General features: G+C 39.8%; 1 protein-coding gene across 1 annotated transcript; it reads right to left on the minus strand.

Moving 5' to 3' along the window:
- Positions 1 to 287: 287 nt before the first annotated feature.
- Positions 288 to 12,929, minus strand: LOC100563702 (alpha-1-antiproteinase). Its single transcript, XM_016991328.2, has 4 exons — positions 12,207 to 12,929; positions 10,399 to 10,669; positions 7,080 to 7,227; positions 288 to 4,345 (listed from the first exon to the last, which is right to left on the minus strand). The coding sequence occupies exons 1-4, from the start codon at positions 12,799 to 12,801 to the stop codon at positions 4,154 to 4,156; spliced, it is 1,206 nt and encodes a 401-aa protein (XP_016846817.2). The 5' UTR covers positions 12,802 to 12,929; the 3' UTR covers positions 288 to 4,153.
- Between the last annotated feature and the right edge of the window lie 3,243 nt (positions 12,930 to 16,172).

Consider the following 16,172-nt stretch of genomic DNA (forward strand, 5'->3'; position numbering starts at 1 on the left):
TCCACTGTGTATGCTATGTCATTGCGTAGGTGTTATGTGTTGTTTTAAATATTCTGGATATGCAATTAGTTCTTCATAAGGTTTACAACTCTCCCCTCAAACAAGATAGATTTGGTATTGTCATTAATAATTACTATGATGAACATTCTGTTGAATGCTATTTCAAAATATGTACTCCTTAAAGTATGGTAATTTCAATATAGTGGAAGCTGCTGCTTTGGTGCCATTCTCATGGCCATTCAGAGCTGCTTCATGAATAGCCTGTAAGGAAAGCAAGTGAGACTTAATTCTGTACAGAATGTAAGATTTTATTAGACGACATTATCCTGGTCCTTCTAAGCAAAGTACATATTTAACATCTCGGACACATCAATCATTTTGTTTCTTAGTGCTAGGATTCATTTCTGTTATCCCTCTACATTTCCAGGTTATGCATTTATGGATTTGATTATTTGTGGATTACTCTACTTGGTGTCACTGCTGTTCTACATGCAACCAAAATAATTGTCTAGGCATTTCTGGTTCCTCCAGTGCAATTCTATGGCCAACTTCTGACAGAAATACCCAGAGGAGTGTTCTCTAAGGTATTTAAGAATGCAATCATGCCTGATCAACTCCATCTTGACATTAGCTAATGTCTCCCCATGACCAATATTGCCTGCTGAGCTCTGTCTTTGATGCTATGCTAGAAATGATGTAACTGCAATATTATCTGCCCAGGATTAACAATCAGAAGTTATAGTTATATACAGTGCAAGACTCTGAAAACATCGTCTAAAAACACTGTACTGCACAGAGAAGCAGCTCTCTACTAGTATAAAAACAAATTGTAAGTTATAGGCTATGTTTGAACATGTGAGATGTCATCTCCCTCATGGAGAGAATAGGAAACCTATAGCTATGAATCTAATCAAGAACATTAGTCCAATTTTGGCTGGATCTACACTGCCATGTAATGCAGCTTAACTGGATTTAATTGTATTACATGGGACTATGTTGGAATTATAGATCCAGCCTGAGTACTAGCACAGATTTTCCAGTTCATTCAATACAGCATGGCTTACTATGGTTTCAGCGAATTAAAGGCATTTTTCAAATTTAGGAAAGTAAATTATAACATTGTGCATTGAGAAGTAATAACGTAAAAGGTTATTTAAAACACATAATAGTTTAAATTAACACCTTCCTCCTCCTCCACTTTCTTCTATTTCTCATAATTTAATTGTATGTGCCACCTTTTTCCCAGGGAGTTCACATTAGCACACATGCCACTCCTCAATATATATAGAGCATAGAAATTGCTTTACCTGAGTCTGATTTGGATGCAAGGGTGTCAAACTTGTGACTCTCCAGGTGTTTTGGACTTCAACTCCCAGAATTACTGGCTATTGGACAAGCTCATTAGAGCTTCTGAGGGTTGGAGGCACAAACATCTGGAGGGCCGCAAGTTTGACCCTGTGGGATAGAGCAATCTGCCTAAATGTGTATCTTACATACATTCATTCTTAGAGAAAGTCTCAGATTTAAGAGTGTGCATGTGTGTTTACTTTCCACACATGTGTGTGGAGAACATACCAGATAACAATTATCCCATTTTTAGTAGTCAGACACTTGATATGTTTAGACTTTATGGCTCTTGTTGTGTAGTAGTAGAATGTGAAGCATAATGCAGCTTTGTGGCTCAAGACATCTAATGATGAAAGACAACTACATATGTTCAAATTTTGTTGTCACAGAATCACTGAATTGGAAGGGACTCAAAAGGCCATTTAGTTCCTGTCAGGCAAGAATGCACAACTCAAACAGTCCTGAGAGATTGCCATCTAGCCTATGCTTAAAGACTTCCAAAGAAAGAAAGTCAACCAACTTCATAGGTGATGTATTGCTCTGTCACACATCTATCATAATGTAGAAGTTCTTTCTTATGTTTAGATGGAATATCTTTTTTTGAAATCTGAATTTATGGGTTCATGTCTAGAGCACATATACACTGAACCAGTTAATCCAACTAAATCCACAGTAACAAAAATTGCAAGTTATTCCAGATTATCCCCAAGAATCTGGAGCAAACCACAGTTTTGTACCATAGTAAGCATTATTCAAAGGTCTGATTCGGGTTAAAGCAGTCTCAAACCATTCCGTCTTAATTCAGCCCAACAGTTGGAAGTGACCTACAACTTTGCATGATGGAACTCTTTACATGGCCATTCCATAGTCCCCATGCTCAGGTGGCTGGGGGACATTTATTATTTATTTTGATTTACAGCATTTATATTCCGTCCTTCACACCCAGAAGGGGACTCAGGGTGGATCACAGAACATATTTATGCAGCAAACATTCAATGCCGTTTATACGCAGGACAAGACAGACAATTGTACATAGACAGAGATATATAGGCTTTCCCTATCTTTCAACATCTTGGAGGTTTGTGCTCGGTTCTGGCCATGGAGATTGCTGTCACTTCATCTCCCTGCTGAAGAGCTTTCTTTGTAAATTTTCCTCCTTGATTGAATTGCTGACATTTTTCTGGCATTTCCGATGGGTGCATTTAAAATACCTCCCCGTTTTTAAGCAGTATCTATTTATCTACTTACATTTTGACTTTGAACTGGAAGCTAGGCTAAAGACCAGGAGCTCATCCTGACCCAGGCTTTGAACTGTCAACCTCTTGATCAACAAGATTTACTGCAACCAGTGATTTAACCTGCTCTGCATTCACCATCCTCCTGCTGTTCTGGTTGTTGCAGCAGCCAGCAGATTTGACATGGCTTTGTCACCTGGATTGACACTAGATGGGGTAATGCGCTGATTGGAGAAGGGGTGTGTGTGAGGGGATGATTCCTCCTCTTCCCTCTCCTGTGCCATCCTGGCTGTCATTCTGGCCATCACTCCAGGCAATGTATGACAGACACAAGCCATGTCTCACCTGCTGGTCACTGCTACAATGAGAATGAGAGAGGGACAGCAAGGGTCCAGTGGTCCCAAACCAAATTCAGCACCAGCAAATACCTTGATCAGAACTCCTTCCTGCCTCCACAGCAGCTGGGCAACTGGTTATCAAAACCATTCTGGGGTGGATCTGGAATCTGACATTCCAGTTCAGTCTCAGGATCAACTTGGGTCTGTGTTTCTGGGGCAACAGTAAACATGCATGCCCTATCTACTACACTAAATTCCTTCAAATCTTTATATTCAGCTGTAATAGCATTTCTAAATCTTCTCTGTGCCAAGCTGTTCCTTGCATGGCTTTGCTTCCAAGTCTTTTCTAGCAGTAAAGCACAAAGAACCTCACTTCAAAATTCTGTTGTATTTCGAAAACAGTTGTGGTTTAGTTATTTTTCTTTATTAAAATATTTATATCCCATACAGAAGGTAGACGCCAAGGGTAAAGACAATAAAACAATTGAGCAAGATTTTTAAAAGATGTGGAAATCCAGAACTTAGTTATGATTACTGGACTTCAAAAGCTTGGGTGAACAATCTTAGCTATAAATCAGGTTTGTGAAAGAAGGGTATTTCACAACCAATTATGATGAGCAGATTCTGAGTCCTCGTCTCAGTAGAAAATCATAAACAACAACAACAAAAAACAATAACTATTCTTTGTTACCCACCTCTGTTCATGGCTTGAGGCAGGGTACAACACAGATAAAACACTCATACAAATTACATTACCATAAAATACATATATTAAAATGTATTGTACAAAGATTAAAATACAATACCAATAGAATATTGATTTAAAAATCATAGGAATGGTCGGAGGTACCAAAACAACTTATTTTAGTGCTGTTTTGAGTATTTATATCCTTAATTTTTAAAAAAATAATAGGAAGGTTAGTGGCTTAAGGGATCTCTAGGAGGCTTGGTGTATGTGTATGTGTCTGCCAGAATATAGTCCCCCAGAATCCTCTTGGAGCCCATTGGCTGCACAGATTCCACTTTTTAAAAACATGCTGTTTGGGCAAAGATTATTGTAAGATAAACTGCATATGATTAGAACACACATTATTGGTTAACAGTCATTCAAAACTGGCTTAGGAATTTTGAACCAGAAAAACAATCAAGCAAAGCAATTTTTCTAACAGTTCCACTTTCACAACATCATTATTATATCTGATCCAAAAGTAAATACGACCACCCACTGAGTGTTTACTTCTTATTAGGATTTTTAAGCCGTCCCATGAATAAGATAGATTTGTTTAGCTCGTGAAAGATCAAAAAGATGAAGGGCCTATCATATTTAATAAGTTCGGAGACGGAAGTTGGACCCACTTCAATGACAGTGACAGCTGCAGCTTCAGTGCCATTCTCATTGACATTTAAGTAAGTGTTGTGGATTGCCTGCAAGGAAAGGATGAAATAATTAATACAAGAGAGTGACCCAGATTTTATGATGCAAGTTAGATGTGCTTCTCTCACACTATTTCAACAAATATGGAGGATTAGTGTATCTAGAATCACAGAATCATTGGGCTGGAAAATGATTCTGAAGGACAATCCAATCTTACCCCCTGCCAAGTAGCAAAACACAATCTACCACAGCCATCCACAGCTATCCAAGCTTTTAAAAACTCCAAAGAAGGAGACCCTACCACACTGGCAGCAGATGGCAGCATATTCCACTGCCAAACATCTCTCAACATTGTGAAGTTCTGAGTAAGATTTAGGGAAAATCCCTTTTCCTGAAATTTGCTTCTTGTTCCTGCATTAAATTAAGGAAGATGAAAGGACTTCACAGTGATTCCCAAACAAGATTCACCCTCACCCTTCCAACATGAGTGGAAAGACATTTGAACTTTCCCAAAAAAAGAATTTCATGAATATACAGAAGCTTAGAGGAAATGGTGTGTGCATGTATGTGCCTGCAAGTCAATGGCCGATGTATGGCAATCTCATAAGGTTTTTTTCGGCATAGAATAAATACTCAGGTTTACTAAACACTATTTCCTAAACAGGAATATTTAATGACTGCTTATGCTATGGGACAAGGAAATGCAATCATTTATACTGCTATATATATAAAATTGCCTAATTCTATATTTTGGTATATCCATTTGGATGGCGTGCTCTCTATATTTTTATGTATGAAGCGAAATCATCAGACATTAAAAATATTCATTTTATTTTTGTATCTTCACATAAGTGGGCAGAATTCAAAGTGCTGTTAATGTTAATGTTAAGTCTAATAAATAAATAAATAAATAAATAAATAAATAAAATATATGAAGCCCTATACAGTTAGGTAGAGCTATTTGGTGGATTGTATCTCCTGGATTCTTCAGTGGCCAGGAGATCCTTTGCACAATTAAAAATTGTGTGCCAACTATGCCCATTCTTGAGAGGCCAGATCTAGCCATGGTGGTACATGCCTCTGTTAAATCCCATTTGGATTACTATAACATGTTCTGTGTGGGGTGACCTTTGAAGAGTACTTGGAAACTCCAACGGGTCCAAAGAGTTGCAGACAGGTTGCTAACTGGGGCTGGCTACAGGGAGTAGACAGCCCCTTGTTGCAGGAGCTCCACTGGCTTCCAGTTTGTTTCCAAGCACAATTCAAGGTGCTGGTTGCGATCTATAAAGACCTATATGGCTCAGGTCCAGGCTATTTGGCTGATTGCATCTCCCTGCCCAACCAGGCCCTGAGATTCTCAAGAAAAGCTCTCTTCTCAGTCCCTCTACCACTGCAAGCTTGGTTGGTGGGAATGCAAGAGAGACCTTCTCAGTGTCTGCCCCTTGTCTCTTGAACTCTCTGCCCAGGGAAGCCAGAATGACCCCCTTCCCTGCTGTCCTTCTGGCAGGAAGCTGAAATCTTATTGTCGAAGGCTTTCATGGATGGAATCACTGGGTTGTTGTGCATTTTCCAGGCTGTATGGCCATGTTCCAGAAGCATTCTTTCCTGACGTTTTGCCCACATCTATGGCAGGCATCCTCAGAGGTTGTGAGGTATATTGGAAAACGAAGCAAGGGAGGTTTATATATTTGTGGAAGTTCCAGAGTAGGAGAAAGAACTCTTGTCTGTTGGAGGCCAGTGTGAATGTTGTAATTAATCACCTTGATTAGCATTAATGGCCTTGCCAGTTTCATGGCCTGGCTTCTTCCAGCCTGGGGAATCCTTTATTCGGAGCTGTTAGCTGCTCAGGGGCAGCTAACAACATTCAACATTAATTACAACATTCACAGTGGCCTGCAACAGACAAGAGTTCTTTCTCTCACCCTGGACCTTCCACAGATATATAAAACCCCACTTGCCTAGTTTCCAACAGACCTCACAATCTCTGAGGATGCCTGCCATTGATGTGGGCGAAATGTCAGGAGAGAATGCTTCTGGAACATGGCCATGCAGCCTGGGAAATGCACAACAACCCACAGGCAGGCTTTTAAAAAGGAAAGATCGAGTTGGGGGTATTGTATGGTGTTTTATATATTTTGAATTGTTTTTAATGGTTTTAATTGGTCATTTTAAATAGCTCTGTGTTTAATTCTATCTTAATGTTTATAGTCTTTAAGTTTTAAATTGTATATTGTATTGTTTTTACCACTGTTCACCGCTTTGAGCCTCTTTAAGAGAAAAAAGCAACATACAACAAATAAATATAGTCGTTGTCGTCGTTGTCGTCATCATCATCATCATCATCATCATCATCATCATCATCATCATCATTGATCCCATTCTTGTAGCTAAGAGTAAATGACTGCCATGGGTTATTGAGGAGCTGAATCTGTTCTCTGCAACCTGCTGCTGTTTCCCCACCACCATTATGCTCACCCACCCTCAAAATAATCAAAAGATTGCACTCCATCCCCAAAATGAAGGAGGAGTGGAGAGTAGAATTCCTTTACATTTCAAGTGAGCTGTTAGGTGTCCTAGACACACACACGCTCCAAAAAGCCCTAGTTTATTAAAATTTAATTACAAAACAAATTCTGTTTTACTTTCTTGTTAAAAAAACCTATAATGGGAACAAATGAAATCTAAAATATACAAAGCCCCCAGTACTTAAGATAACTTGAGGTTTTTTTATTGGATACATTTTCTCCATCTCTATTATAGTAGGATATATTTTGAGAAGTATACCTTTGAAACCTTCAGATTCGGTGCCCCAGAAATTCCAGACAGGTCTGCGTGGTCTGTGAATACGTCCGTAATTCCCAATTTTCTTAATGATTTTTCAACATCATAGCTACCATCAAGTGAAAACTTTGGAAGGGTGAGATGTATTTTTCTGTTGAAGGAAGAATCAGGGTCATAAGGAGTCATTCTGAGCCAGGGTGGGAAAATGTTGTATTTTTATTTTATTTTAACTGTCACCTGGCTTTGTCCTAGCATGGGAGCCAAGGCAGTTTAAAACAGATGGACTGCAACTCCGATTATCCTGAACCATTGGACTTTCTGAAAAAAGGCCCTATGGGAGTTTGAATCCACTGATTTATGAAATGATTTATTTGCTCAGTCCTACTCTAAGAAAATACATTTTATAATTTGACCAGAGAAAGAAGGGATTGTGCAGAGGAATGTGCCTCATAGCATTGCATTGTAATTTCATCTTCAATGCAGATGCCTCTGTTTGATATTTATAATATTGTGGCCCCAGATTAACCCAATCACTTATTAGTCCAAGGATATTACAACAATATACGGCACAAAGTAGCAGCTTTCTATTTATTTGCTATCACATGAAATGTTGTGAATCGTGGGGTATTGTTTACCATGAGCCACAAAATCTGGGGCTGGTGCAAAGCATTGCTGCTTTAAAGCAGCCGTGAATTCTGCCACGTGAACCATTCCTGAGCCATGACAGAGAGTCCGTGATGAGAGTCCTGACTATACAGTGATACCAAACTTGGATGGCCACCTTTACCTCAGGTTGTTGTTGTTGTTGTTGTTGTTGTTGTTGTTGTTGTTGTTGTTGTTGTTGTTGTTGTTGCAATAGCAGCCACACAGCACTAGAGAAATTCTGGCCATTGCTGAACAATTTTGCCGATGTTAGAAAAGACAACCACAAGATTGCCCCATCTGTTCCCTTTTTCTCCCCTCTCCAAGTTGTCCAGACACCTTTGCTAATACTGGCAAAAGTGCTGAGCAACAACCAGGAGTTTTCTGGAGCTCCATGGCTGCCACTGCAACACCAAAAATGACAAACATAAGTGACTATACGGTGAGAATCAAACTTGGGTGGCCACCCTTATTTTAGGTGGGGGTTTTTTTGGTTGCTGTTGTTGTTGCAATAGCAGGCACGGAGCACTAGAAAAATTCTGGCCATTGCTGGACATTTTTGCCAATGTTAGGAAAGACAACCACGAGATTGCCCCACCTGCTCCCTCCTTCTCCCCTCTCCAAGTTGTCCAGGCACCTTTGCTGACATTTGCCAAAATGCTGAGCAACAACCAGGAGCAATCTGGAGCTCCATGGCTGCCACTGCAACACCAAAAATGACAAACATAAGTGGCATTCCATTCGACATAGTGCAGAGAAATCAGGGTGTCCCATGTGAATGGCAGGGTTGGTTCTAAATCAGTGGTTCTCAATCTGTGAGTCTCCAGGTGTTTTGGCCTACAACTCCCAGAAATCCCAGCTGTTAGGATTTCTGGGAGTTGAAGGCCAAAACATCTGGGGACCCACAAGTTGAGAACCACTGTTCTAAATCATTACCCACCTAGTGGTTCACTGTGAAGTTCCAGGCATTGCCCAACTTTACCTAATACAGGTGAAACCACTTTAACCAATTTTACCCCATGTTGGGGGCAGGAAAGCCTTTGTGCATCGTGCTGATGTCTCAGAGCAACTTCATGCCCACTTCAGAGTAGATAGCCCATGTCACACAACTCTTTCATTGAAAGAACAGTATACTATTGTTTACGTCAGGGGTCCCCAAACTTTTTAAGCAGAGGGCCGGTCCACAATCTTTCAGACTGTGGAGGGGCCGAATTATCATTTGAAAAAAAATACAAACAAATTCCTATGCATACTGCACATGTCTTATTTGTAATGCAACAACAACAACAAAAGAACAATATAATATTTAAAAATGAAAACAATTTTAACCAACATAAACCTATTAGGATTTCAATGGAAAGTGTGGGTCTGCTACTGGCCAATGAGATAGTCAAGTTAATTAGGATTGTTGTTGTGTGCCTTCAAGTCATATCAGACTTTGGCCGAGCTTAAGTCTAAAATTAATTAATTATTTACTGCATTTATTTACTACATTTATATCCCACCCTTCTCACCCAGAAGGGGACTCAGAGCAGCTGTATGTACATACAATACATTATATCATTAGCATAGCACAATATTAGCATTATATATTACTACTAGCTGTGCCCAGCCACGCGTTGCTGTGGCATTTTCTGGTGGTGTTGGTGAGAAATTGTTGAGGTACTGGTGGTATTGAATGTCTGTTGTATGGTAGTCTTTATGTTTAGTATGCACACTGAAGTGGATTATATGGCAGTGTGGAGTCAAGATAATCCAGCTCAAAGCAGATAATATAAGATTCTAAATGGGTTATATAGTTGTGTGGAAGGGCCTTGAGTCTGCACTGCCATATAATCCAGTTAAAATCAGATAATCTGTGGAAGAGGCCTAAGTGAGGCCTAACTGTGCCTGTCCCCTGGGCTGAGTAGGTTGCTAGGAGACCAAGTGGGCGGAGCATAGCCTTCTAACTGGCAGCAATTGGATAAAAACTATTATTCCTCTCCCTGTAATTAGGACTTTATTTTTCTTTTCTTTTTGTTGTATCAACCTAGAGCCGTGAATGATGGGTTGTGTTGTCAAATTTTGAGGTTGGGGGGCCTGTAGTTTTGTTGTTTTGTCCGCTGCCCTGATGCCATCACTCTTTTATATATATAGATATTGAACTATACCACTATACTGTAATATTATATGTAATATATTAATAATTAATATTATTATATGGTATTATTAGTACTATATTGTATAACATTATCAATATTATATGTATATACAATATATTATATTATTAAAACTGATATAAAAATATTATATTATAAAACTGAGGGCGGGGGCCAGGTAAATGACCTTGGAGGGCCGCATCCGGCCCCCGGGCCTTAGTTTGGGGACCCCTGGTTTACGTGGTCTTCTACACATATGATTCTAGTTAAGAGCTTATGTCCTGCTTTGTATATATATGGCTTTCCAGTTCCAGTCCACCGTGCCATACCCGTTGACTATCCTGATTTGGCAGGGGCAATCTGTTTCTCTTTCCTCCTGAACTTTCCCCTTTGTCACATATTTCAGTTTCCACAAATAGCATTCAAATTGCAAAAATAGATTTCACTCAATTGGCAGGAAGGAGTAATCTTATCCTTCCCAATGGAAAACAAAGTTAGCCTGTAGTGCAGGTTTTACAATTCAATACAGCATATTGACTTACTGTGGTCTCAGTGACTTCTCCCATTTTAATAGAACTTTTTTCCCCAGAGCATCTTCCACCTGTTTCAATTTTCCCGGGTCTGGCAGAATGAATAATGCTGAAGCATCACCTTTGTATGGAAGACATACCACCTGACAGCCCAGATCCTTGTCATAGTAGGCATTAAAAAAGCTGTCTCTATTCATCATAGGAACTTTCACAGTTGTTTGTTCATCTACAAAGAAGTCATCTTCCTGAGTAAGTTGATAATTGAATGGTTTTTCCCAGTAAGCTTATGAAAAGAAAAACACAAGGATGAAGATTATTTCTGCAATATATGCTTATGCCATTTCACATCAAATCAGAATTCAGCACTACCTCAGAATTTGAATTTGATCAATTCGATCTGTATACATTCCAAATGTGTTGCTCGAAACAGGTGTAAACTCAAAAAATTCCCAAAAAATGAGGTGTATCTGAAAGAGCTTTTAAACTTCTAGGGCTTTGATTGATTTCAGCACAAGTCTACACTAGGGCTTCTTATTTATTTATTTACAGTATTTATATTCCGCCCTTCTCACCCCGAAGGGGACTCAGGGCGGATCACATTATGTACATATAGGGCAAACATTCAATGCCCATAAACACATCGAACCGAGACAGAGACAACATACTTTTTCCATTCTCAATCTCTTTCCACTTGTGAGAATTTTACATCATCATCCCAGGAGGCGTGGCTGTGTGATGCAGTCAGGCGTGGTCGCCTGACGTGGGAAGCAGGGCCAGGGCGCATGGCACGGGAGGCGGAGCCAGGTCTGGCCACGCCTCCCGAGTCACGTGGCCACGCCTCCCACAGTGAGGGGGCACCAATATTGCCTCTGCAAGTACTGTATATACTCGAGTATAAGCTGAGTTTTTGGCCCTTTTTAAGAGGTGAAAAAGTCCCCCTCGGCTTATACTTGAGTGAGGGTCCTGGCCGGATTATATTTGGGTTGGCTTATACTCTAGTATATAGGTAATCAGAGTTGCACAGTCTTATTACAGTCTTATTATTATCTATAATTACAATTTTATGTAAATATTCAAAAACATTTAACCTACTGATGCCTCAATTAATGTAATTTTATTTGTATCTATTTTTATTTTTGAAATTTAGCAGTAGCTGCTGCATTTCCCACCCTTGTCTTATATTTGAGTCACTAAGTTTTCCCAGTTTTTTTGTGGTAAAAATAGGTGTTTTGACTTATATTCAGGCCAGCGTATACTCGAGTATACTGAAATATATTGAATATATTGAATATATAATATATTGAATTTTTGAATTCTGTTTTTGGGCATTGAATTTTGCCAACTCCTGTAAGCTGCCTTGAGTCCTTACCGGTGAGAAAAGCGAGGTAAAAAATGTTGTAAATAAATAATAATTAAATAAAATCCATAAAATGTCTAAAATCCAAAACACTTCTGATCCCAAGCATTTTGGATAAGGTGTACACAATCTCTAGTTTGAAAACTATCTTGGGCCCCAGTATTGGTGATGCAGGATATAAATGACTCCTCTTCACCTTCCATGTCTCTAGCTGTCATTATTAGAAAAGAAATCTTACATTAAAGGGGTGCACAATTGAGGATGACCTCACCATAATCCTTGGTGGTTTATATTGCAAATTTCCAGAGGCTTATCTAACAGTTATATCTTAAAGCCTGGCTTAAAATGAGGACAAGCAAGAAGATTTTGTAACACCATGTAACAATTATGAAAATATGCTTAACATATTACTTTTAATGATTCAATACAGTATTTAAAAAAATTAAAATGAAAATTTGCTTACCTTTTAGGAAAACATAGTTTACAATAACTGTCACTACCAGTGGATCAAGATTCTTGACTACATCTTTTAATTTCCCATGGGTTTTCTTCTCTATGTAGCTGTTAATCCGCTGTTCTGCTTCTTTAAGCTTCTTGAAGTTAGTAGGAAGTATCTCTGAGTGATAAAAATGTTTGGCATCCTTCAAGAACTTCTGCAGAAGTTTGAACTGGTCGTGTGTGAAGAGGGCATTTCCTATGTTCAGTTCAAGTTCAGCCTGAGGACGATTTAGCTCAAGGAGAAGATGATGAAAACCATTGTGTATTTCTTGCTCACTGATCTCCTTTGAGTTGAAACCAAGTCCTAATAAAAGCTGTCTCAGAGTATTTGCTTTAGCTCCCAGTGATAGCAATGCAAAAGCAATAGATATGCTCACAGGAGAAAAAACAACATTCTTATTGGCAGCCTCTGAAGCAAGCTGGTGATAGAATTTGAAAGCAAAATCTGCATTGCCAGGGGCTATTTTCAGTGAGGGCGAAGCTTTGGGTGGTTTGATGTCACCACAACTCCCAACAGCCAGGAGCCCAGCAAAAATCAGCCACAGACTGAAATCAGACATCTTGCTCCCTTGAAAGAAATCTGCAAAGAAGGAAAGATATTGCACAATTCTATGATGTAAGATGTAAGCTGTGTATGTGAGACATAATATTTATCTCTTGCCTGAATCTCTTGGGATGTTTGCTCTGCAGACATTCCCTGTAACCTTCATTGTCAGGTTAATTTATGAGAAACTGATCTGTCATTTTAAAAAAATATAAATTCATATCATGTCTTTTCATCAGAAGTGGGAACCAGTGCTGTATCTAACCTCAGAAGAGCTACAGATTAAAACCAGGTACAGGTGAAAACAAAAAATACGATCATGTTATAATTTTGCTGCAATAATCCAGGCACTGTCAACATCTCAGTAAGACTGGGAGTTCATTTATGCTGTAAAAGTAATGCAGTTTGACACCCACTTTAAGTGCCATGGTTCAGTGCTATGAAATCCTGGGATTTGTAGTTTGTTAGGCACCAATACTCTTAGGCAGAGTTGAAGCCACAGCTGTGATTTCATTTATCCACATATGACAAAATATGTCCTATTTAAGCATTTTCTAGGTCGTCTAATGTAACTCCGTGGCATCCTTGATTTTAATAGGGTTCACTATTATCCATATTTCCACGTATCCAGGAAGTGAAGGAATGTATCCATTGGAGATTGGGTAGGGGAGGGGAGTTAGGTCATACAGTATATCATTTTCCTTTTTGCATTCTCTAATATTTTTGAGTGTATTTTGGAAGTTACTTCCCTGTCCAAAAATGAATGTTTTCTGGTCATTAAAATGGTATGCATTTATAAGAGTAGAAGTTTATCAACATGTGAAATGCTGCTTTCTGGCTTGGTATGAAAAGTACAAATGTATATATTTAAGAAACTAAGAAAATAAATGTGTTTTTACCACCTCTCTAAGAAGGAGATAGTTCTTATCAGCACCTTGTTCAAGCTACACCGTCTCTTCAGGGTATTAAACACTCTTTTCTTTCGGCCAGAAAAACAAACAGTTTCATTAATCTGTTTGGCTGCAATGAAGTAAGCATTTTCTCATTGTGTAGTTTTGAGCTCCTCTGTGACACTAGTCTTCAAGAGGCAGATCATCTATAGTGGATTGCCTGCCCATTGAACAGGAACTTTTATTAGCCCTACTTTGCATTTATACCCTATCTGTAATGTTAAAAAATGCTCTATATACAGATGATTGTACCATTCTACCATGGCTCAATGCCATAACATTATGGGATTTGTAGATTTTTGAGATAGCTAGCCTTGTCTGTCAGAGATCTCTGGTGACCTAGCAAAGATTCCATAGAATCTAGCCATGGCAAATAAAATGATGTAAACTGCTATAATTCTGCAGTGGGGATGATCTCATACTATTTACATTTAGTTTTTCCTTCAGAGGTACATCTCAGAATGGCCCAATGGAGGTAAAAATGACATCCATAGGGGTTTGCTTGTTTTTAAGATTATGATGCTCAGGAGTAAAGTATACCCAAGTTTTTTGCCAGCAGAATATAAGAAAGAATACATGCAATTCCAAAAAAAACCTTATACTTTGCTCACCTTGAGTTCATCAGATTCAGCCCAGTTGAATATAATATAGTGGCCTTGGTGGCCGAGGTAGGAAACAGCGAAGACTGTGCCTGCTCTTTCTTCACAATGATGGAATACACAAAGTAATACTAAGCCACCGATACACAGCACTGCAAATACTTTGAGAAACTGGGCTCTTATAAAAAGAAGTCCTCAGTCCAGTCCTTGGCTGCTTTTAGTAGGCTTCCCAAATGGCCAAACATATTCTGCAACATCCGACCATACTTTTGCAACAAAGTGCTAAGGGAAGTAATTATTCAAAAGTGCCCTTAACTTCTGTTGGCCTTGTGCTTTACAAATTATTTAGGGGGTGCCCCTGCAACCAGGAACTGATGCAATGACTTCATTTTCCCATTCTGATTTTCACAAAATTTCATCATTTCATATAATTTTGTAATACAGATTTCCTCTTCACTCCTAAACCATTTCAGTTTGCTTTGAGAAAGAGCATATCAGTACTGACCATGTAGGTTAGATGTGCTCTGGATTAGTTCTATGATAGCCAAATGTTGCATGAAGCTGATCCAGGCTAATGCATGGCAAGGCTACTTTAATGTGGCCTTGTCCTGCATTAACCAAAGTCAGGGAATAATCTGAATTCTGTTCCAGAATTTAGACCAGCCCCTGACATTGGGCCCAGCTGAACAGTTGGGTCAATTTCAGAATGGAACAGGTTGCAATGGTTCTCGTCATGCTGTGTTTCCTAGACATGAGTGACCTAGGGACATAAAAGCGCAATTAACATCCAGCTGTGACAAGGTCACTGACCTTGAAGGAACTGGGGGCGGTGACGGCCGACAGGGAGCTCTGGCGTGGACTGGTCCATGAGGTCACGAAGAGTCGGAAATGACTATGCGACTGAGCAGCAGTGACATAGGTCCTACCTACTGGCTGTTATCTGCAGTAATGCCAACTGGGATAATGGGGCGATGGACTGATAGGAAAGGAAAGGTGGAGATGAGGGGAGATTCCTCCTCTTTCCACCATTCCCCTATTCCCCCAGCCAAAGTCCCTGCAAGCACCAGCCAACAGGTAGTAGACATGTTGAGGCCACAACATGGAGGGCACAAGGGGATGGTAAGTGTCACTATTTAGTGACACAGAACCACTAGATCAGCCCTGGTTTATTGGGTCAGCGTAGATTTGCCCTTGGAATTGATTCTAATCACTGAAGCCTACTTAGGATGCAATCTGCTAAAACAAAATCATGATTTTGACCTGCTCATGAGTTTAGTTTCTATGCAGAAGAAGCCTGATGGAAGCAACCTCCTTGAGTCTTTTGAGCTGCCTGCCTTGTGCAGGCCTGTTTAGATCTGGTTAGGAGATGTTGTTGTTGTTGATGATGATGATAATGATAAGGAATGGAAAATTGGAGTGATCAAGCCACTGTTTCGGTGATTATTACTTAGGAGTGGACAAAGTGTGACCCACAGCCTCATGTAACCCCCATGTGGCCCATGGGGATTCTAAGGACCCCCTTAGATGGAGGTTCAGAAGCTGGGGGACAGCTGCAAAAACCATGGGGCAGTACTTAGCTTCATCCCCTTACCAGGATTGGTCATGGGCTGCCATCCCATGATGTTTCTTGGCTGTTCCTGGTTTCCTTCTGTGCTGTTCCCTGCTTCTTTAATGAGGATACGGGTAGTCACCCATATCTTCAGGGCTTCCACTGAGCACACTACTGGGATGGACCCAGGAAGTAACCCTGTGTCACATGATGGGCTCCAGCGAGCTCTGTCCCGGTTCCATCTTGGCAGAGTTCTAGGATGGGGAAGAAACCCAATATGATGAGGTCC

This window comes from Anolis carolinensis, chromosome 1 (assembly GCF_035594765.1).
Source record: "Anolis carolinensis isolate JA03-04 chromosome 1, rAnoCar3.1.pri, whole genome shotgun sequence".
NCBI classification, from domain to species: domain Eukaryota; kingdom Metazoa; phylum Chordata; class Lepidosauria; order Squamata; family Dactyloidae; genus Anolis; species Anolis carolinensis.